The sequence below is a fragment of the Labrus bergylta genome, chromosome 4 (assembly GCF_963930695.1).
Source record: "Labrus bergylta chromosome 4, fLabBer1.1, whole genome shotgun sequence".
NCBI classification, from domain to species: Eukaryota; Metazoa; Chordata; class Actinopteri; order Labriformes; family Labridae; genus Labrus; species Labrus bergylta.
This window is the reverse complement of record NC_089198.1, coordinates 26246518-26270174: the sequence shown is the minus strand read 5'-3', so window position 1 is coordinate 26270174 and position 23657 is coordinate 26246518. Positions and strand designations below refer to the sequence as shown.

The 23657-nt window shown below is 39.8% G+C and overlaps 2 protein-coding genes across 4 annotated transcripts in view; one reads left to right on the top strand and one right to left on the bottom strand.

The window, feature by feature from the left end:
* The window catches only part of sppl2 (signal peptide peptidase-like 2), an 11461-nt gene extending 7817 nt beyond the window's left edge, over positions 1–3644 (top strand). The window contains exons 14-15 of one of the 2 annotated variants that reach the window (XR_010666352.1): positions 544–970; positions 1521–1676. Coding sequence is in view for 1 of the 2 variants with exons in the window: in XM_020635149.3 (XP_020490805.1) it covers positions 544–704; positions 1521–1709 (350 nt within the window). In the remaining variant the exon portion in view is untranslated. Of the gene's footprint in view, positions 1–543; positions 971–1520 lie in introns of both variants that reach the window. The other variant, XM_020635149.3, reaches the window with a different exon arrangement.
* Positions 3607–23657, bottom strand: arhgef18a (rho/rac guanine nucleotide exchange factor (GEF) 18a). 2 transcript variants are annotated; one of them, XM_020635261.3, is made up of 22 exons: positions 23468–23657; positions 18720–18777; positions 18220–18284; positions 16731–16867; positions 16278–16384; positions 15540–15680; positions 14916–15166; positions 13967–14092; positions 12570–12687; positions 12146–12397; positions 10996–11072; positions 10594–10775; positions 10390–10445; positions 9441–9620; positions 9108–9257; positions 8627–8739; positions 8459–8521; positions 8302–8349; positions 7727–8191; positions 7034–7355; positions 6483–6590; positions 3607–5728 (listed from the first exon to the last, which is right to left on the bottom strand). In XM_020635261.3, the coding sequence occupies exons 4-22, from the start codon at positions 16796–16798 to the stop codon at positions 5574–5576; spliced, it is 2982 nt and encodes a 993-aa protein (XP_020490917.2). In that variant the 5' UTR covers positions 16799–16867; positions 18220–18284; positions 18720–18777; positions 23468–23657; the 3' UTR covers positions 3607–5573. The 2 variants fall into 2 exon arrangements, with proteins under 2 accessions (XP_020490917.2, XP_020490918.2); XM_020635262.3 differs by lacking the exon at positions 16731–16867 and having other exon boundaries at positions 23468–23656.

Here is a 23657-nt window from a genome sequence, read left to right as displayed (position 1 = left end):
GACAGGATGAACATTGCAGGAAGTGTGTGTGTGTGTGGTTACAGGATGTGGTCTGGCACAAACATGGACATTTTGCAGGTGTAGCAGATGTAGAACACTGGTACCTTGATCAAAACTTGTAAAAAATGTACTCTAATGGTGGAATATTTATTTTACTGGTCGGCAAAATAGTTTCCCTTATGAGCTTAGTCAAATGAAAGACTGAGCTGATAAAATATTAGAGTGAAAGAAGAAGCAGCTCTCTATAAGAACGTCTGATTGGCATTTCAATTACAGGAAGAGCGTCAAGTTCATGGAACATCTTTAGGAAATCGCTGATGAAAATGGTACAGAGGTGGGGGTGAAAAATGACCCATAAATGCCAGATTTAGATCTTAAAAAATCACTTCCATTGCAGAGGATGATAACACTTCACCATCCTGAGAGAAACATCCAGTCTGAATGGGGCTCTGTAGTAAAATCCTGCATTATTTTGACTTGTATGTGGTCAAAGCGCTTGTGAATGCTAACCTTGCATTTGTCTCTGTCTCTGTCTCTCCTCAGCGTATGGCATCGGCCTGCTGATCACCTTCGTGGCCCTGGCCGTGATGCAGATGGGTCAGCCGGCCCTGCTCTACTTGGTGCCTTGCACTTTGCTCACCAGCCTCACTGTAGCGCTGTGGCGCGAGGAGTTGCCCCAGTTCTGGACTGGAAGTGGATTTGTGGTGAATACCAGTTTGATTTGATCGCCTACTGCCGAAGAACAAAAAGACTTTAAAAAAAAGAACATCTAGTTAAATTTCATGCAGAGTAAAGTAGAATATTAAGTTGAGTAACCCCTTTAAATAATTCCATCCATTCCAACTGCCTCTTTTCTGTTTTACTGTCCCCTCCCCCCCTCCCAACCATCGCTGCCTCTTGCCCTTTATTTTACTGTGGGTGTGCTCTAGTCTGCTGCTGAGGGCTATGCTGTCTGTGAATGTCACTGCAGGTATTCTATCTGGGCTTTGCTACTTCACACTCTACCATTAAAACACCCTTACTGTACTTAAGGTTCCTTTTTTGTTGTTTCCCTGAACAGTAGATGTTTTTGATTTGATTCTGTGATAGGCTAGCGGTTAACAACTTCCAAAGCTACAACTGGTGGAGCTAAAAATGATGTAGACTGGTTCATGTTGTCTTTTTAATCATCTAGGTTAGCATGTTTTGTGTGTGTAATTAATGGAATTAATTCCTATGGGATTTTCTTTGATATGCTTCCTCTTTCTTTGTGAATATCTTGAACTTTGTATGTACAGGAATACCTCTGACTTCACTGAGCACTGAGGCTCTTTTAATTGTGGTAATGGCAGAATGTAATTAAATACATAAAACAGTCAAATATATCTTAAAATCTGCCTGTGGACAGAGGGATGACTGTATGTTCTTTGTTGTGTCTGCAGCTTTTTTTTTCAGTCTCTGTTGTTATTTTTTTTACATTTTTAGTTTCTGTTTGACACAATTCAGCAATTTGATATCAACACTTCTTTTGTCCCCTGCAGCCTGCCATAGTCCTCGCACCCATCAACTGTACACAAACTCCAGCACCGCAGGCAAAGGGACCCTCAACAAAACTAGAGCCACAAACTGATGAGGCCACCAATCAGAGCAAAGATCCCCCCCAACCTCAAGAAACCCCCCCAGAAGAGAAAGACGAAGAGGAAAACAAATCTGACCGAAAGGACAACTAGTACAGCATTTCATACTTCATTTCATGTTTTTATTTGTTGTCGAGATTCGTTTCTTTTTATTTTGTTGCCTCAGTCAATGGACATTTGAAGTACAGACATTTATTTGCACTTGGTGCGAAGGGAAGAGCAGCAGAGGTTTGTTTTCCTGAATTGCTGGCTCAGCGGGGCACCGGGACCGGACACATAAGGTCTAGGCATTAAACTGACACACTAATTACCAAATCTCCACAAACTCTTTCTACTATTTAACAGTCTGGAACCTCATAATGAGAGTAAGAAGAAGCTTAACAGCCCTGAAGGCTCTGTTCAAACAGATTGATTACAATTGAATTAATTTGCTAAGGAGATTTTTTTTTTTTTATTGGGGTGAGGTAAATTTATTTTCTTCATGACTTGTTAGTAGTTTTGCTAATTGCTAATTCTCCTTTAATTCGACTTCCTCTGATGCTCCACAAAGAACAAATGATGGAGCTGCAGTGATCAAACAACAAAAGAGTGGGCATTTCCACTCTTTCCTGACATGCTCGAGACCAACATGACTGAGAATCTGAAAATGATTTTAAAAAAGGGCAAAGAGATCAATCATGGAAGTGATTGCTGATTTTAGCTCCACAGTTAAAAGGAGATTGATGTTAGTGGTACAAACACACATTGACTTCTTTATTAAATAAAAGGGTATTCAGTTTAATATAGTATGACATATAGAGCTCAACTGTTAGATCTTGTACTGGTTTGTTAGAAGTTTACTGCAAGTGCTCTGAAGTAGCCTATAGAAGAAAGTTTTACCGTTGACCCTGCTGCTATTTCAGTTCTTTAAAAGGTCTCAGTATACTTCAAATGAACAGGTTTTCAAAGCTACTGACAGGAGTTTTAAGCTGGTTATGAAAAGAAAGACTGACATTTATACTGACCTCTTGATGACCTATAAAAGCAAAAGAGAACAATAAGCAACAAGATTGATTATTGCTCTATAGTCATTTGGACCCACTGAGGGGTTAGGTGTCAGACAAAGTGTTCAGCTGCAACCTGCCCAGACAGCCTCTTTTTTTTTTCTAGAGATTCTTCACAGCAAAGACTCTTGATGAGTGACACATTAGTCTGTTAAAACAGTAGGATGAGATTCATATGCAAGAGAAAAAACAAAAGGGGGCCGGCAAAATCGACACAAACCAAAAAGTTTTAAGACACGCACCTCATGTAAAGCTGAGACCTTTATTTTGAAAAGCACAAGCACTCACACATCGTCACAAGCCATTCAGCTCTCCATATTTCTCTCTGACATAAACCACGGACAAAGAGTTTCACACACTTTCAAATGTGGTGCTATCATGGTTGTTGACTGAGCCAAAGCTTTTACTTTGATTTGTTTTCTCTTCTTTCTTTTTGATGTTTTTTTTTTTTTCTCTTTTGCATGCTATGGTTTAAGATTTCTACCCTTTCTATAAAACCAGTGTATAACCCTGTAGTGCAGACTTGTATAACTTTTTGGTGGTGCGACAGGTAAAATGTCGGAGACTTGAACCCCAAGTTGTAACTGATATCGTCTTAAGAATTTGTTTTGGCCTTAAATGCGTTAAATCGGGGGGGGGGGTGAACACGAGTACTGTACCCTGAATGCTGATGTGCTGCAGTTTGAGCTGAGGAACGAGTGACGGGTTGTGTTACAGATGTCTCTAGGTTGGTTTATACGAAGCGTTTGCACAATATTTTTTGAACTTATGAGCTGACATTTGTTGGTTCATGTCTATATATGTCTATGTATAAAAAAAAAAAATCGTATACAGGGGTGTAAAGAAAAGAAAAGGTATCACTATATCCAGTACTCATCCTGTTTTTTTCTGACCCAAGAGTGTCATTCTCATGTTAATGAAGCCTGTTGATCACCTCTGTGTAGAAGTAAAGGGTCAAAGAGTAAAAAAAAAAAAAAAAAAAAAAGAGTCAAACGAGAACAGTTTAGTTGTCTGGATCTGTGCCCTCGCTGAATCAACAAGTGTTGTCAAGGAGATTATTCATTCACCGGTATAGTTTGTGTCACCAAGTGGTTTTTAATGCCTCTACGGAGGAATATATGGAATAAATAAAACATTGTATCTGATATTTGGTGTGTGTTATCATCTGTTTGAATGGCTGTTTCAATATCTTTGTATCAGCTTTTTGATGCCAAACATAACTCGGCCGCCTGCATGGGTTTTTCAGTCTCAATGCGTCTTTTCATCACATCCCTCAAGCTGTGAAAAAGGTCGCCTGCTGTTCAGGCTAGGCAGAAATGAGAAGCAGTCTGACAAAGAGGCTTTTTGTCGCTGCTGCTCAGTCACTCAAAGTGAAGTCCTCTTCATACTGGATCACTATTTCATAGACTGCCGTGCTGTTTGGTTGACTGGTTTGCAATGCAGTGCAGAGCGCTGTATTTAAGCCCACATTTATGTCTGGGTTTTACATCTTAACCTTTGACCTGAACATGTTTCACATCAAACTCATTCTGTGAAGGTATTTTTGTTTTATAAAGCTGACTGCTCCTACTTCAGACTCCAGTGTATGACATACCTCACATACATTCATACAACTTCCAAAGTCCACAATAAAGGTACCCATCTGCTCGCCAAAGGGAAGAAATCTACCTTCAGGTGAATGATTACAAATAAAGCTCTTTGATAATGTAGGTGCAGCGAGACGTTTCCTTTGTGACATTTGTGGTATTTAAGCTGGTAAAATATGTTGGACCTTTAAAAGGCATTATCTGCTGGTTGTGCAAGTCTCACAGGCCACTCACTGCTTGTTGTGCAAAAAATTAAAAACAGTTTTTAGGAGTTTATCGGTCGGCAGTCTAACCCCAAAGAGGAGGTTGTCTTTCAGCATTAAAGCCTAAAAAACATTGAGCGAGAAAAAAGGAACTCTATTTTAGCAGCTTTTTAGTGCTAATTTTTAACTTGATAAGGGGAGTCATTAGCGATGGAAATCACAGGATAACCAATGATTCATAATGTGATATGTGGCCCACATAAGGATCAAAATACATCGGTTCGGCGATAATTTATATAACGCAAGACAATCATAATGATCCATCACGATGTGTTTAACTGAAGAATATAAAATGCCACACTCAGTTTTGTCAGGTCAGTGATCTTTTATTCCATGAGTTTGGATTGTGAAGGATGCTTTTCTTTAAACAAAAAGGAACAGCGTTTGATTTTCAAAAGAAAATCTGTGAAATAACGTGAACATTAATGAACAGGGAACATCAGCTGATACTATTTACAAACAACATGTTCAAAGCCTGCATGTAGTTTCCTCAATATAGTACATTACTGCATCATTTTGTTACAGCTGAGGAGCAGGACCATGGTATATATATATATATACTGTATATTACACCTTTGATTCATTCCCAAATCAAACTCCTGTGCTTAGCACCTCACAGTGAAACCGATGCAAACGTTAAGAAATATACAACTCACCCTGTATTCATCATTCATAAATTAAAAAGACAGCTTCAGATGTAAAACATGAGTGCTCAACGGTTTGAAGAAAACTTACATTAATTTCTAATAAAAAATTGCTAAAAAAATAACGTCTCATAAAAGTCTTTGGCAAAGGGTTTTGTTTTTGTAACATCTTCATGTAAAATATGAACATCCCGATGTCGAAAAAGGTCGAGGTTTTTGAAATTTTTTGTGCAACCTCTGCATTAAATCTCAATTGTTTTTTGTTTTAGTTCACGTCATTGTTAAAGTCCAGGGTTCAATTCCCATTAAAGTGACAGTTCTCTTCTTACTGGACACATGAGTTCATGTTCACATCAGTCTTCCACGTCAAAGTCTTTATGATGGAGCAGTCCTCATCTGAACTCCAGAAAGAAGTTCAGGGTTAAAGGAATATTACCTTCTCTTTGCCTGCTTCCAGAATGTCTTTGGGGAAAGGAGGCGGTGTTGGAGGAGGAGCATCGCTGTTGCTCCTCCTGTGTGTGCTGAAGGACTGAGACATCTTCATATTGTGGACGGAACCTGGTAGGTTAACGGCACCTGAAGGGAGAAAGAAGAAATAGTTTAACACGAATATGAAAAAAAAGTTTAATCAAATGATCTGAATCCCCTTTTTCCTGAAACAAACATAAAACAGTAAAACAGCTATTTCAAACAGATTTCGTTAATGCCAAGATTAAAGTTTAAAATGGCAAAACTAAAGATACACCTTCAATTACCAAATATCGTTTTTGGACCTTTTGTTTTGGGTTTTTAGGTGACTGGTTAAAATGTTGCTAAGTCATTCACACAATGGGAATTAAAGCTGACTGCGATGTTCACCTCTCCAGAGGTGGTGAGACACCTCTTGATGATGTGTTCCATCATGAAATGGGTCCTTTAAAATGTTTACGTATGTTATTTCTGTTTTTGTATAATCTAAAGTATCATTCAAAAAGTTAGACATAAGGATTGACCATGAATGTAAATCAAAACTTGAACCTTGAACATTTGGAACCACATCTTTATTAAAGAGGATATTATACCCCTTTTCAAACAGTCTCCTGTGGTCTAAATGAAACTTCTGTGCTGTGCTTTGGTCAAAATATAACATGAATCAAGCACCAGAGGAGGTTTGTGACCCTGTATAAACCAGCTCTATCAGAACGCTCCGTTTTGGTGTGTGTGTCTCTTTAAATGCAATGAGCCCCCCCTGAGTTTTCCCAGTACACATCACTCCTCTGTAGCAAGAATAAAAATGATGGACCTGTGCAAAAGTTTTACTCTAGGCTTTCACCCTCGCGACTGTCCGTACCTGAATGCTTTTGAGCTTTTTGAGGACTGGCGTTCCTTCTGGTTCTCATGCTGCCTCCTTCCTTCCCGGTCACTCGGATGGGCAGCACCTGATTCACGTCTATGGAGGCTGGATGTAGAAAGACAACACTTGAAGTAGTTATTTAACAGCATTTTATTCTGAAGAACTTTTAAGAACTCTCAATAAAGACATCTTTGTAGCTTATGAAGATGAACGCATATTGAATTATTTTAACAACTAACTCACTGCTGATTAACTATTTTCAGCAACAATGTCACTGCCATCAAATAAACATCTGCTGATTTCTTGATTTTTTTTCTTTAAAATATAAGTTTTAATCAATTTACAGAGAAATAAATAGTCAAGATTTCAAACTCCGACTAACCCATGCACTGAAACAAAATAAGCAGGATATAAACTTCACCCCCCCTTCCTTCTTCCTCAAGGTGAATTCTCCTGATAGTATGTGCTACATTCTCACATCAGCTCACTACGGAAAAAATATGTCTGTTTGTGTTATAGACATCTTGTAAACAGAGCTGCATCCTGACCTGCACTGTGCGCTCTGTGGTGGGAGCCTTTCATCTTAGAGCCTTTGTCCTTTCCTTTGGACAGAGTGGCAAGCTTGGCGGGGATCTGCTGCTGCACGGCTGCCGGCTTGTTAACCTGATTGGTGGTGCTGATCAGCTGGATGGGCCGCTCGGGCCGAGCCGGCAGGGGGCTGATGCTCTCCCTGCGAGGTGGAACCTTCGGAGGTATTTCTTTGGGGTCCAAGAAAGAGGGCGAGACGTGAAGCTTTGGCGTTAAGGTCAGACTCCGTCCTCCGTTCACTATGCTTCCTCTGAACGACTGGTAACTGGAGAGAGCCCAGGACTGGAGGACACACAGGAAATGATCATGAAATCAAACTCATGTTTAGCATCAACTTGTGTGATCAAACTGCTGTTCTATTCCAACACTTCATTGCTTTACAAAAGTATTTTTATTTTATTTTAAATTGATTTTAATAATGTACTGCAAACCAATAGCACTGTTTTCTTTCCAAATGTCAGCTTTAAATAAAGACTAATGTGGGTTCAGAAGATTAAAACCTCTTCTTCATTTTTTATAAACGGTCCTTTTTAACTTTAGTAGATTGTACCTTGAAAAGGACATTTGTACGTGCATATTTTAAATGTAGACAGTTATTGGACAGATGAAAACAGGATAATGTTAAACGTGTTGAATCAAATCTTATTCCTCACTTGTGAAGGATCTTCATAGTTGGCATGTCCTGGGTTTGGGAGGCTCTTCTTTATCTTCTCTTGCAGCTGCTTCAGACGCTCCCTCTCCTTCTCGACTGATTGTGTGGAGTCCCTCAGCCTCTCCAGGTCCTGCTGATAGTCCTCCCTCTGCCTCTCCAGGTCTGCTTTCTCCTCATTGAGCTTCTCCACCCACTTCCTGCACTCGTCCTCCCTCTGTTGAAGCTGAGCCTCCAGGGCCTCTATCTGGGTCCTCTGCCGCTCCCAGTCCTTCTCCCAGCGCTGCTGCTCCTCTCGGTGCTGCGCCCGCAGTTTGTGCAAGTTGTTCAGTTCCTCCTTCTGCTTCTCCTGGTTCCGCTGCTTCTCCTGCTCAAGCAGCACACTGCTGTAGTGACGGGCAGGCTGCTTGCTCTTTGAATGGAACACCTGCTGAAGCTCGATCTGGCTGTCCTGCTGGGCGATTATTGCCTGTGTGTTGGAGAGTTTTATAAAACATTTACAACATTTAAAGACACTAATGGAAGAAAACTTGTAACTAGAAATGACGTGCTTGATGTATAACATTTGAAATGTCTCACATGTAAACTGTAAAGCCTTTGTGCGAGCAGTATCACCCGGTCACACACCTGCAGAAAACAGGAGATGCAGTGTTAGATATCAATGATTGTGCATGGATGAAAACTGATGGAAAAAGAGGAAACTAACAAACAAAATGTGCATTAGACGAAGTGTTACCTCTGCCTCATGGAAATGACTGGGAGGGAAACTGCGGATTGGAAGATCTGTTTCATCATCAGCCTATGCAAAAAAAATAAGAAAAATGAGCACACACATGTTAATTCTTTTTAATTTATCTGTTGAATACAAACAAGGTGTGTTTTATTTTACATCTGTCTCACTCACAGACTGTTCCAGACACTCAGCGTACGAATCCTGCAGCTGAGGATCACTAGCGGTGTTACTGTTGTGATCCGGATCGACCTCGCTGTCACCGGGACCGTCAGGAGCGTCGCCATCTGACACAATCAAAAATGACTTTTTGTTACGTCTGAACTTCTTGTGAGAAGAATCAGTGCAATCAAGCTTTAAAACAAAAATCAATATTTTGTTTTATACAACAAACCTGACCAAAAGAAAACTCCCCGACTCCTGACGTTTGAGAAATGATGCCGGAATGAAACACCTCACTACCTCTATTCAAATACAAATGTTTAATATAATGGCCTCAACACATTATGTTTTACCTTCATAAATACATAAATAAACTCAATAACTGTTAGTTATGTTTTGTTGTATATTATTTGGGTTTCATCTTCTCTCTCTGAACACTCCATCATTAATATGTTAATTTATATATATAAGATGTATTTTCATGTCAGCTTACTTGTCATGGCACTAGCAGCCAGATCATCATCATCGGCCACCCCATCAGTATCGGCCCTCCCCAGAAGCAGTTCCTCCTGTGACTTTCTCTCATTCAAAAGAAGGTTTGGGTCTCTAATCCGTGAGAAAAGCAGGTTCTGCAAGTTTTCCACTGCAAACAAAAGAAAAACAAACAAGTTCTTTACTTTAGTTAAGAGGACAATATCAGTACTAAAAAATACAACTTATGACATGTAAATGATAATATCATGATAGCTAATGAGAGAAGAATTAATCAATACAGACTACTGTCTGATAATTCTTTTTTTATAAAAGGGAAAACTGCTACACTCACCCTCATCGATGGCTCCTTTGAGCAGTGTCTCCCCCTGCTGGAGGTCTGTGGTGTCTCCTCGCAGCAGCAGACCTTTGTGAGGGGTTTCCTGTTCTGTCACAGTCTCATACAGAGCGGCAAAGATCTGCTGCTTCTCTGTCAGACTTTGCCTTATCTGGTCATCCCTAATCTTTAGAATATCTGAAACAGCAGCAGCTTAAAATAAACAGCATGTTTGACTGACAAATCTAGATAGAGACAGAAATGGTTAGATGGCCTTGATGTTAGATGGATCCCTGCTGTGGGCCGTGCAGTTCCAAATCAGAGTCATGAAGTCAATTTAGTTTTAACATTTTAATCGATCAAAAAAAGAAATTGAAAAAAAAACGATTGAAAAAACAAATTCTGTTTTTTCCCTTTGAATCAGAAAGTTGACAGATGTTTGTCGCTATTCTTTAAAATCCAAACCCATCTGAGGTGACTTCAAGGAAAACAAGAGCTTCTTTTTGAAACTTAAATTCACATGACCAAAAAAATGAAATAATATTAAAAAGTAATTTTTCAGCCATTTCAGGGCTTGGACTCTTGGAATTCAATCTTTCCTTAATAGCAAACATCAGATTTAGTCCCTCTTTCTATAGATGATACTTGACATAGAGCTTAATCATTTAAAGTTTTTGTTTTTTACCTTTAAATTTGGCTCAGCATGAAATGGCTTGAATTAGATTTCTTGGAGAGACTCTCACAAAAAGAGTTGTTACGGGTAAACATCAAGTGTAGGTAGAAAAGGTAGAAAACGTGTGCACCACAGGAACATGTCATTTACAAATGATGTGATAAAATTCTGTCAGTTATCTTTTCCAATAATCTCTTCTGACAAGGACAAAGACAACCCTAAAAGATTCCCTTATTAAAGAGAGATATGATTCTGTGAGGTTTGGTAAGAGGTGGTTCATCTTGGCTCTCTTACCTTGAAACTGCTGCAGTCTTGCAGTCAGCTCACGATACTGCTCCTCTTCTGGATAACTGAACAACACACACAAACATGTTATCATGCTTGGGTCTGTTTAATGTGCTGATCCTTTGCATCTCAAGTCAGCTAGAAATTGCTGAATCAACATATATTAATGACCACGTCAAATAAATTCTCACATCCTCTGAGTCTGCAGCTTACCGGTTCACTGCTTCCCGGATCTGGGCTGTCCATGCGATGCGTTCCTCTCTGGAGCTGGTGTGAATCTCGTACATCTCCGGCATGCTGGTGGTGCAAGCACAGATGAGGAACATGGCTTTGTCCTCATGAGCGACCTCTCGGACTATCAGCCTTTGAAGGGAGATCACTGGAGGTTTGTTATCCTGTGTTATAATACAGCAGGAGTTATTAGTACTGAGAGAAAAAACATGAGATCATGTAAGATGATGTAAAGAGTCATTAACATATTTCCCACTTATTTGTTCACTTTTTTTCTTGATTGAAAGAAGCAACATTTTGAAATAAAAAATTCAGTAGTTAGTGAGTGAAACTTTCTCAGAGAAGGCTGCAGAAAACTCTCACTGATGTTTTTCCAGAACTCACCACAGCAGGAAACACAAGCTTCTGATCTTTCTCTTGTAAGAGGAGGAGCACGTCTGACAGCAGCACAGCATGGATGTCTGCAGAGACACAGAAATGCTTCTCAGTATCAAAATCAAAACAAGTGCTCCATGTTTAATCTCAAGCTACCGCAGCAGATGGACCTTCCCGTTTGTGTGACTGTTCATCTTAAAGACAACAGCTATGATGTAAAAAAAAAAAAAGCTGCTAAATTGCTTCTCTGCATTTTTATCCTTTCAAAAATAAAACTTCTCCTAAATAGAAACAAAGCAAAAAATAACAAATGTAGTCACTCTGGGGCGCAAGTGGCCTTGCGGTTATTTAAGTGTACCCCATGTACAGAGGCTACAGTCCTCAAAGCGGGGACCCACGGTTTGATCCAACCTGTGGCACTTCCTGCATGTCATTTTCCACTCTCTGGCTCTCTCTCTCTCTCTGATTTCCAACTCTATCCACCATCCTGTCCCTTTAATAAAAGGCAAGAAAAGCCCAGAAATAAATACAAAAATACAAATAAAAATACAAATGTAGTCACTCTGACCATGCACTAAAACGCTGAGTCAGCAGTCCCTTGATGTATCATCCTTTTAAAGATGCATCTATTCCTACCAGTTAAAGATTTTGCTATAACACTTTTCTTTTTCCGAAGTCAAGGTTTGTATGCAAAGAGGGTCAAGTATGTTTCTATTGTTTTGTCTTTTAGACTGTTATAAATACCACTGTAAATTTAATTTTAATATAATCTCCTATTCACAAAGAAAAAAAAAAAAAAAACAGGAAACAAGCAATGTTCATATATAAACTCCTGCAGCTGGCACCGTTTTGGTTTCTACACACTGCTCTGGGGCTTCATGTAAAGTTGCCTTTGAGAATCAAATGTAAAATCTGTTTTAATAAGATTCAGAGCAGACAGAAATCTGGAACGATAAAGAAACTTTTGTTGAAAAGAAAATCATGTCCATGACATACTCAACAGGTAAGGATGCTGAAACTGGACTAAAAGTTGATATATTTCTGGTATCAGTAATACGACTAACAACATCTATTCATGCTTCACATTCTCCAAACCAACCAAATGGTTATGATGGCACACACTGCGCGTGTATTCACTGTCAATAAACAGGTCACAAACCTTTCTGTTTGCCAGACGTCTTCCATGTTACCGCACCTTCGTGCAGCAGCGTCCTCTCTCCCTGTAAGAGATCCTCTCTGCGGAACAGCTGGCCATTCTTCAGCCGGCCCTGAGACTTTGGCTCCAGACGAAGGCCGATCTCTCTCAGACGAGTCGCTTTCTCGTATTCACTGACCTGATCGTTGACCTGGGAGATGGTTTCTTTAATTAGAGCCAAAGCCTGGACCAGTGACTGGTGCTCCTCTGTGTCAGCTGTAGGAAGGATTCAAATGTAGCAATTGAAAAGCCTTTGCTTATTAAGATGAGAATATTTCACAGAAACACAAAGTCATACATGTCTGCATTTGTGTTACTGATGCAGGAAGCCAGTTGAACTTTTTGGGATCTGAGAGTTACAATAGTTAAGTGAGTGTTGAGGTTTTACCTTCAGTGTTTTGAATGATTCTGTCCACCAGGATAGGATATTTTGTGATGCGCTGAGTCACCAGCAGAAAACATTCAGGGATTCCCAACCTTCGCACAAGAGGCAGCTGACCAATTTTCTGAATATAGGAAAAGGTGGACATTTTTTAGGCCTTGCATCATTCCGAATAGTTTCCTCTCGACAGACAGTGTCAATCTGTGTAGAACAGTGATCCATCGTCAACTGGCAGCCTGGGGGACACATCTGGCCCCCCAAAGCTTCCCATCCGGCCCCCGGAATATAATTAAATTTAGAAAATGTGAGGAGGAAAAACTATATTGTGATATTGAGGGTTTATTTTTTAAATCCATATAGCCATTAAAGCAACCATTGAGCAACAATTGAGTCGGAAATATTTCTGTAACAGGAATTAATTACGTTTGATCTGTGTTATAAGTTGTATTTAAATTGACACTTTATATTTAGGTTAAAATGTTTCGTCTACTTGCACTGTTGTTAATTTACTGCTCTGTGTGCCTTTGAATTGCCCCCTGGGGACAAATAACGTTTTTTGAATTGAATTGAATTACAGAAATCCACCTGTTAGCTATTATTAGCAAATATTCAGCCAGGAGTAGCTACTGCTCTACTGCCCGACAACAAAACAACCGTGCTTGCTGTGCCGAATGTGCACTTGTATTTAAAAACACATCCCTCTCTTTTATGACTGAAATGTTGCTCGTATGTATGTATGTATGTATGTGTATATATATATATATATATATATATATACACACACACACACACACACACACACACACACTTTTTATTTTTATTAATATTATTGTTTTTTTTGATAATTTAATCACTTGTTTCTATTGCTTTTACTGCTCTTACCTTCTTATTGTTGTTATCTTTTTCTTTGGTTTTAGCTCTTTTAGTTTCTAACATCTTTTTAAATCTTTGGTCCTCTTGGTCTCAGCTCGTGTTGTTGGGTTCTTGTGTTGCCTGGGTTCTTATGATGGTTCTTGTGATGGTCGGGTTATATATATCTGTTGGGTATCGTGCACTTTGGGTTCTTTTCTGTTGAATTGTATTCAATTATTTTTAGTATTTTTGCATTTGTTATGTTCTTGCTGTTGTTTATGTTCTTCTGTGTTTGGTTTAGTTTGCTTTGTTCTTGTTTTTGCGGTTTGTCGAAGCACTTTGTAAACCTGTGTTTTTAAAAAGGTGCTATTTAAATAAAGTTATTACTATTATTACTACATCCTGCTACTGATGCTGCAGACTTGCACATAATTCACTTTAAAAAAAAAAAAATACTTTTGTACATTTTCTCTGTGACTAAACACAACCACAGCCATCACTGTGTCCTGCACATGATCCCATCACTGTACCAATCAGTGAAGACGACTTACCCTTATGAGGATCTGCAGTTTCTTGTTGTTCTGTAGCTGATCTTTGTAGAAGCTGATCGCTTCACTGTGACGACTGCAGAAAACACTGTAACTCTCAAACATCCCTTCTCCCATAGCGCCTGAAAACTGAGTCAAAAGGAAGTAACACACAACATTAATGTATATCAGGATATGATTTCAAAGTTACTATTTTGCAAATTATCTTTATATAATATCACATCGTGTAATTTGACGACAAAAAAAAGAGAAGAATTAAAGAATTAAATCAGGCCTCGTGGTCCACACAAAATGCATCCCACCCTGCATTGTATGGCGTGTGTAACAACAACCCGAAATGCTGCTAAGGTAATGCAGCAAAAAAAAAAAAGTCAAAATGAGGAGGAAAATATAAAAATGCAGCTTACAGGGAGAGTCTATTCTGGTGAGTCGAAGTGAAATAGAATTTAAAAATGAAATGACCAAAACCAGTCAAATCCAGTGGCTTCAAAATAAGCATCACTAAATGTGTGTTCTTAATGTTTGTTTTTCACACATATTGATTTTACTTATGTGACTTATATCAAAACTGCAAACTAGCTGTGGTTGAACTATAACAGCCCCCCCCCCCCCCCCGAGTCATTTCACAGTAACTGATGCCAGAGATGTGAAATATAATCCTCAGTCTACTTTTTAAACTTAATATTTTTACAGTTCATTCCAGAAACAAAAGCTCTTGTTCATCTGTGCTGTAAACTCATAATGGGTTTTTTTCTTGTCAAAATGCCTCTGCATGAAGGTGAGACAGCCAATCCCGGGCTTATGGGGCAAACACACCTATCAGCGGTCCCTTACAGCGTGTTTGAGACATACCAGCCATTCCTATAGACACCTGCATACTCAGTCAGCACATTCAGAGAGAGCGACAGGGCTGGAGAGAGGTGCATGGATTCACATTATTAACATTCCTCACCTGAGAGATGAGAATATCCCCCAGTTGTGTGATCTGATAGATGTTTGGGTTGTCTTCCTCCTGACTCTGACTTTGGCGGACTTTGAGGTTGTTTAGAAAACGCTGGTGAAGGGCGAGCAGAGCTTCCACCCCAAAGAAGAGCCTCTCCAGCTTGGACTCTTCAATCAGCAGAGACTGCCTCAACTCGTGTATGTAGACATGGAGGAGGATCTTTAAGGTGCGAACATGGTGCATCTCTGTCTGGATCAGCTCTAGGAAAGTGATCCAAAGACTTTTAATAATCCATACAAACCATTTAAAGAGACCAAGGTTGGAAAACGTGTGGGGGGTAAAATGACAATAACATCTGTATAACTTAAGAACTACCAGCTGAAAACAAATAGATTTGCTCTAAAAAAGGACCTTCAATGCAGACAGCTTGTTTTAGTTAACCAGTAAAAAAGGTCTGCCTAAACACAAGTGGTTATAAATTAATCTTCTTCAACATGTGATTGGCATGACCTCTGTCTGTTTATACATCACTGTAAGACATTGCATATGATACTAGAAACACTTTGGATTGATTAAATGTACTGATTTCTTTGAACAGATAATCCATCCTCAGAATCAGTTGGTTCAGTTTACCGTGGATGACATCCTGTCTTTTAATGGCCTCTTTGCTCAGGGTCTTCTGGAAGTTCTGGTCCACAGCCAAGCTCCAGGACTCTGCCTCCAGGTTCTGGGCATCAGACTCAAGGTCAGATCGCAGCAAATCATAATGGGAGTCTGGACGACGTGTAGAAAGAGACATGAGAAATGAGGATTGTGATTTATGGTCAAATGAGTCCGAGGGATCCCTCACTGGCCATCGCTGTTCATCTTACTTTACAGGTGATGGGCTTTCATCATTTCATAGAAAATCTTACACAGAATCATATTCATCTACAATTTATTTAGCAATATTTATTTTTAAAAAATGTCAAAAAGAAATTAAAGATTAAAGAATTTGTCAATTCCATATTTTTTTTTCTCCTATATTTTGCACCAGTGATTCATTAACAGTCTCACACGAGTCAGGATGATGATATACACTATACTGTTATATGACTATTTTGACCCACCCTTACTGATCGATGTGAAGAAATCTGTCACACTGTCAATTATTTGCATGAACCATATTAACTTATTCTGATAGATAAAGTGCTCAACAGTGTGGGACACTATTTTGAGGAGAACATCAAACTTCACAAAATCCGTTACTCCATCCATATTAAAACTGCATCCACATTTCCTTTTTTCCAGGAAGCTACATAGTTCTATCGTGACAAAATGGCACAGCGGGCTTTCCGTAGATTCCAATCCTGTTAAAAGTGACCAGCTGACCTTCTAGGTTGATGGGCTCAGCCAAAGAGGGAGCCAGTGACACCAGGTCGTCAGTGGAGAGCTTCAAACGAAGGCCATCGACCTCATCCATCTGCGCTGCACCGGATCTGCGTGGTATGTGATGAGATAAAGCTCAGCAGGTAACAGTGATGTCAGCGCACAAACATGCACTCACACAAATAAAGCATTCAGTGCTATTGGTTAATTCAGTGTTTGGAGCTTCGGATCTGAATTTATCTATCTGATGCACACTGCAGTGATGTCAAAGACGAAATGCAGCTGACTACAACAAAAGGGCCCGACATGAGTCACAAGTTAAAAAAAAAATCTACCAGGAAAACAACAAACCCAGAAAATATTTCCCTCTTGACTAGAAAACTGTTTGACTTGTTTATGAGGGAAAACTAGGACACTGACGGCTATGTTGTGTTCTTAAAATACACGGTCACCAACCTGGGACTTGTGTCGTCAAAAGAGGAAGAACCAGGCTGAGCACTGAGGTTTTTAGGGATGACAGTCATGCCTGGACTGAGAAATCATGCAGGGAGGCCATATGAGGCCGGGGGAGGAACACTCTCCCCTCCTCACAGCTGAGTGAGAGAGAGAGAGAGAGAGAGAGAGAGAGAGAGAGAGGGAGAGAGAGAGAAGAGAGAGAGAGGGAGAGAGAGAGAGAGAGGGAGAGAGAGAGAGAGAAGAGAGGAGAGAGGCAGAGAGAAGAGAGAGAGAAGCAGAGGGAGAGAAGAGAGAGAAGCAGAGAGAAAAGAGAGAGAAGCAGAGAGAAGAGAGAGAGAAGCAGAGAGAAGAGAGAGAGAGAAGCAGAGAGGAGAGAGAGAGAAGCAGAGGGAGAGAAGAGAGAGAAGCAGAGAGAAGAGAGAGAGAAGCAGAGAGAAGAGAGAGAGAAGCAGAGAGGAGAGAGAGAGAAGCAGAGAGGAGAGAGAGAGAAGCAGAGAGAAGAGAGAGAGAAGCAGAGAGAAGAGAGAGAGAAGCAGAGAGAAGAGAGAGAGAAGCAGAGAGGAGAGAGAGAGAAGCAGAGAGGAGAGAGAGAGAAGCAGAGAGAAGAGAGAGAGAAGCAGAGGGAGAGCAGAGAGAGAGAAGCAGAGAGGAGAGAGAGAGAAGCAGAGACGAGAGAAGAAAGAAGCAGAGAGGAGAGAAGAGAGAGGGGGGCAGAGATTGGAAAATAGACTGTGTGAGTCACAGAGAAAGAAGTACTCCTTTTAAACAACTTAAAGTAACATGAAAAAGGAAAAAATCTAGAGAAAATGTAATTGCTGAAACCAAATAATGACAAACTAAATTTTAGAAACGTTTATGTGTTAATATATAGTGATTTAGAATTAAAGAATGTGGATGCATTTATTTGTTTAAATCACACAATATTTCCAAACTGATGCTCAGTAAAATAAGCTGTGCTCCACTGTTACACATTAATTCAAACAAGGATACTCAAGTGCTGTGGTTCTCAACTGAAGGGTTGGGACCCAAGAGTGGGTCGCAAAGTTGTTTTATGTGGGTTGAGAATGTGTGCGTCCAAAAGTCTACAAAGCACTTTCAAAACATGCTTGTTTTTTTTTTTTTTCCATTTCTTTGTTCTGTCACATGTTTTGTACCATCTGATGTCCCAACTGCATCAACTTTCATTGAATAAATTGATGATTGGTTGAAAAATATACAATATTTGTTGCGATCTTTCAAGGAGAAGGTGGTGGTGACCAGTTGAGAATCACTGCTCTAGTGTATAAAGTAAAAACTCTAGTGTCCTGCTTCCATTTTCTTAAAGCTTAGACTTTGACATCAGCGTTTTGCACAACATGAAGACAGGTAACCTTACCTCAGCACTAAAAAGACAACACATACATTCTTATGCAGCGCTACAATGAAAGTGAATTATAGGATCATCAGGATCAAGTGCTTACTTTTCAACAGGAAGAGAAAATAAACACACCTCTATTATTATCTGTTTCTGAAGGCACTTTGCTGACTCACGAGCCTTCAAACAGACAGGTTTACCTACAAGAGAGAAAAAACACTTCTAAACAGCTTGTTGCCATGGAAATGTAACCCTGAGGAGAGGGAACAGGTTTGACAAAGTGTGAAAACTCAAGTCAGACCAGCACTAAGGCAAAGACACAGCTAAATGAGACTGCTTTAACATCAGACACAACATGATTTATCAAGATTGAAGTGAATGTGTGCACTGATATAGATTTACATTTTCTATTCTACTTATAAGAGACAGTGCTGAAGATACATGTTGTGTAACCATGTGCTTATCGTGTTTCATCTTGATACACATCCCGGTGAGACACACATCTCGCCGTGAGAAGTTGATAAACTTCATGACAATCCTTTGACGGATTTGTCCTTTAAATAGAATCACTCATGTTGTTCCAAACTGACTTCTTAAAGCGCTTTGTCGCTTTGTTCAGGCCAACAATGACTCACCTCATATACTTCTGTTTATGTTTGCTGCGTTATGCCTTCCATCGTTCTCCTTGTGACACTGAAAAAAAATATATAAGGGGGGAAATAATCTGGTCAAACAAGAGAATAAAAGTGAAATGAAAATAGCAAAGAAGTTCAAGGGTTAAGTGTTAGATTGAATTTGTTGCAGACCCCGACAAAAAGTAGACACAGGGTCCCAGTTTATGTGTTGTTTACCCTGCTGGCTAGTAACAACAGTTCCTCAAGGACCAATGAGACAGATCAACCGTTATCGTGGACAAAGGCACGAGTAACAAAGCTTTTTTCATTTTTAGAAGATTTACTTTTGGGCTTTTCATGCCTTTATTGTCGAGATATGACAGTGGATATAGTCGGACATCAGGGAAAGACGGTGGGGAATGATGTGCGGGAAAGGAGCCACAGGTCACATTTGAACCTGGGCTGTCCGCTTGGAGGACCATAGCCTCCATACATGGGGCGACGCTCTAACCACTGCGCCATCAGCGCTCCAGTAACAAAGCTTTTGACTGACAAAATCGACTGGAACAATGGCTTCAATAAAATATAATTAGAAGAAATAAACATGGATAACAGTCAAAACTGCTGAGAAGTGTCGACTTTTTTCCCCATCAACGAACAGGAATCTATTTATCTCAATGCTTGTTTATTTCACAGAGAGAGTTCAAAAGGCAAAGTAAGACACACCTCAAACATACACATTACTGTTTGACTTCAGTATCTGTGACACAAACTCACACAGGAGCTCTCCAGCTGGTGTCTGGCTCAGGTGTTTGAAACAAAGATCAGAGCTCAAGATCAGAAATGGTAAATTGACTCCAGTCTTCTGACTACTCAAAGAGCTTTAGCATCGCAGGTCACACCTACCCATTCACAAACTGATGTATTGCTATGTATCAGATGTAACTAATCCCATTCATACACTTTCATATGCTGCCAATCAAGAAGCGGGACAAAATTGAGTCTTCACCCAGGACACATCTGACATGTAGCTCCAGGAGCTGGGACTCAAACCCTGACCTTCTGGTTAGGGGACGACCAACTCTACCACTGAGCTACAGCCGCCACTCAGAAGCAAACTAACTGAAAAGTTTAACTCAGCTTTAACTGAAGACGAACGAAGGTCTCTCAGGCCTGCCAAAAGTGGGAATCCCTTATAAAATATCCCATCGTTTTGATTTTAATCATTTGAAAAGTGGAGAAGGCAGGGTTCAAATGTCAAAATTTAAATTGACAAATTCTGCCTGCTTCGAAAAACTTAGGTCACTGATCAAGCAGAGAGAGTCTATCCATGCTGACAGCACGACTACTCGTCAGTATTACTCTGAGCTCATTCCTTATGTCAGTATGCTAACATGCTCACAATGACAATGCTAAGTAGAGGGTGCCAATGAGATGCCATGTCTACCATTGTGTTTGAACATGCTAGCTTGCTAACATTAGCTAACTAGCACTAAACAGAAAGTAAAACTGAGGCTGGTGGAAATAGTGTCAGTTTGACATGAAAAGATGAAGAGTTAAGGGATAACCAAAGTTACAACCATTCATTATAAATGTCTGTACTCGTTTTTTTGGTAATCAATCGAATAGATGATAAGATGCTTCAATACACACCGCAAATCTGAACCTCATGGCGCAACTAGATAAGAATGCATGGGGTCAAAAGGTCAGAAGGATTCATCCTCTAAGGAAACATGAAGAACTCTGTAAATAACTTAACCATGGAACTTGGATGACTGAGCAAAACAACACGGCAGCCCATGTTGTACAGTTGATGTTGAGATATTTCAGCCTGGACCAAAAGGTGAAAGATTAACACTGCTATTAACAAGGTCCCCATCATAAATATCTAAGACAATAACTGGTGCACTTCAGCCATCTCGACTTTCAGAAAGTGTTGCAAATCGCTGTGGATTTTACAAACTGAATTATTCGATTTTGGCAATATCTGAAAACATTTTGGTTTTAGTCCTATTACACATTACTCCAATTCTCGCTTCACTACACTGGCGACCTGTTACACACAGAATGGACTTCAAAATCTTGTTAATCACTTATAAAGCCCTGTGTGGCCTGGCACCTGCATATATTTCTGAGCTGTTACATCCTTACTGTAGAGGTCGGCCTCTTTGTTCATCTGATCAGCAGCTTCTTTTAGTTCTTCACTCTCAATGTAAAACGAGAGGTGACTCCCAAACTCTGGAACAGCCATCAGATTGTCTGAAACTGTGGCTTCTTTTAGACGGCTGTTAAAAATGTACTTCTTTAGGCTAGTCTTTTTATAACTCTTCCTGTTTGCCTAATGCTGTTATTTCTAGTCGTGCTCTATTTTTGTCTGATATGATGCCCCCCTACATGTGACTTGTGTATACCATATGTTAGTATCTCATCGTTTTCCCCTGTGTAAAGCACTTTGTACAGTGTGTTTTAAAAATGCAAAAACTATATAATACATTTCATTATTTAATCAACATTTCTCTGCTCGTAATGCCACTAAACCCTTGCATGTTTCATGTATTTTTCCAAATACTGCTCCAGTTTTTGAGGGTATATCGATAGCAGTAACTCTATGTTCAGGCCTTTACTGATCACATGCAACAGTTTTCTATAAACATACCTTACAGCACCTCCTGCTTGAACAATTTTCTCAAGAACTTATCTTACTTTCTTTAAAGACTTGTTTCTGAGCCTCTCAGCATGTTATTGGTAGAGAGTGCTGGTTGTGAGTGACAGCCACACCTTAAATGATACACCCACACTGACATAGAAGAGAGAAGCATGAAATACAGGAGACAAAACAAGACCGGCGAGTCTGGCAAGTATGAGGCAGATAGAAAGGTGGGGGGGAGCTAACTGCTGTGTTTGTGGAAAGAAATGTCACTCAGGGAGACATGGGCACTAATCATTTTAACACGGCTACAACAACACGACTAAAACAAGTGAGAGTTGCAGAAGGTCTGTCATCATGTGACAAGTAAAACCTGGCCAACAATGATGATGGTTAACAGGCGTGAAACTGTACCCACGAGCCAGAGGAGGCTGAAGCAAAAGAAACAAGGGACCTGTGATACTCTTGTTCCTAATGAACCCTAAAGGCTGTATTTGTTTCAAATGATCACACAGGTATAAAAACAGGAACGCCACATGGCTGAAATCGCTTCCTCCTTACAGCAGCAGATCCTAAATGCATTTTCCATGTGACCTTCATATCACACAGCCTTGACACAGTTTGCCCATTAACTTCTAAATCCTGTCCAAATTTTATCTTCAGCGGAGTGTGTTGTAAATGCATGCCAAAGTGTTTCTTTTGTCATTGTCAGCTAGTGAATCCTACTCTTACCAAGTCCTCAATCCTGAAGGAAGAGTGATCACGATTATAAAAATCCTATTCAAGAGAGTTTAACGATTTGAACCCACGGCAGCTGCAAAGTGGACTATAGCCTCTGTCCACATAACCACAAGGCTACTGGCATCCCACTTAGTTCTTAGTTTATTATTTAACCAGGGAAAACCTAATTGAGTTTAAGAATCTCCTTTACAAGAGTGTCCTGACCAAGTCAGGCAGCAGCACAGTTTACACAGTTACAGACATACATCACATAAATGAATAAAAACCACAGGTCAACAAATCCATGGCCACAGAGCAGAAAGTTATTAGTCTAAGCATCTACAACCTGATGCATTATCCTCCAACACCTATTACGACTGAAATGATGTAAAGAGACCAGAGAGTTATTTCTCATATAACATTTGAGATATCAGCTAATTCCGTACCATCTGGTATTAATTCATCTTAAAGCTTAATCACTCGATGACTTGAACTCCTTAGATGTATTGCATTTATTTAAGTTGACACACATCCATTCAATAAGAGCTAATGATGCTAATTTCTTTCCAAGGCCTCTTCCAACTACTTTCATATCGTTTGTAACTTTTACTTCCTTGTCACTCTTGATATTTAGGCTCTAAAAAAAATGTTTGAATGGCATGTTTCAAATGATGAACTAAAACTTAAACGTCTAATTTTAGGTTTACACAATCCGCGAGGACTACTTTTAGTGAAATCTTTAACTGTGACCCTCCACTCTCATATCAGTCCGCCTTTAACATGGAAAAAACAGCATGACCCTGTCCTAAATTTAAAAAAAAATACGTGACGCTGTTTAATCGCAAGTTAATAAAAAATAAAGTTTGTTTGACTACAATGCATTTGTGTGATATTAAGTGGAAAGGGGAATGTGAGGAATGCAAAGGAGCTGCTGTCTAACCAGTAGGTGATAGTTAATGACCTAGATTCATTTTATTACCTACTGACAGAAGTGTCCGATTAGCTGCCACCGAATACATGAGAACCTGAGTTTCGGTGGATAAACCAAACAGGTGTGAGGTGAAAAGGTAAAGACAGGAGTGGCTGCAGGTGACTACTTCAGAGCAACAAGTCTCCCAATGTTCACCGCTTGTTGACATACGGAGACGTTTGCGACTTTAACTAAGACTGCCAAAAAAAAAAAAAAAAAGACCATAAAAGTAACGACAATATCACCTGGACTTGATGTGCCATAATGCCTCTGCTGTTGGTTCAGAGTTCAATGAAAACATAAAAAGAACAAACCCTCCCGGTTTCTAAGTATTGTCGCATAGCTCAGACAACTGTCGTTTACCGAATGATGTGAAGTACTCATGTTGCATTATTCATCAACACCGAGTATGTCCGAACAATTATATCTTACCTTGTGATGAAATGAAACAGAGAGACGCGATTTTGGGTTTCTATCCGGGCACAAACAAGAGAGGGGGGTGGGGGGGGAATAATATCTGTTGACAACTTCTATTGAAAGGAGGAGACCGAGAGGATGCCTCGGGAGGAACAAGTGCACGAATAATAAAAACATGGAGTTGAGGTGAAGGGATGTGGTTTAA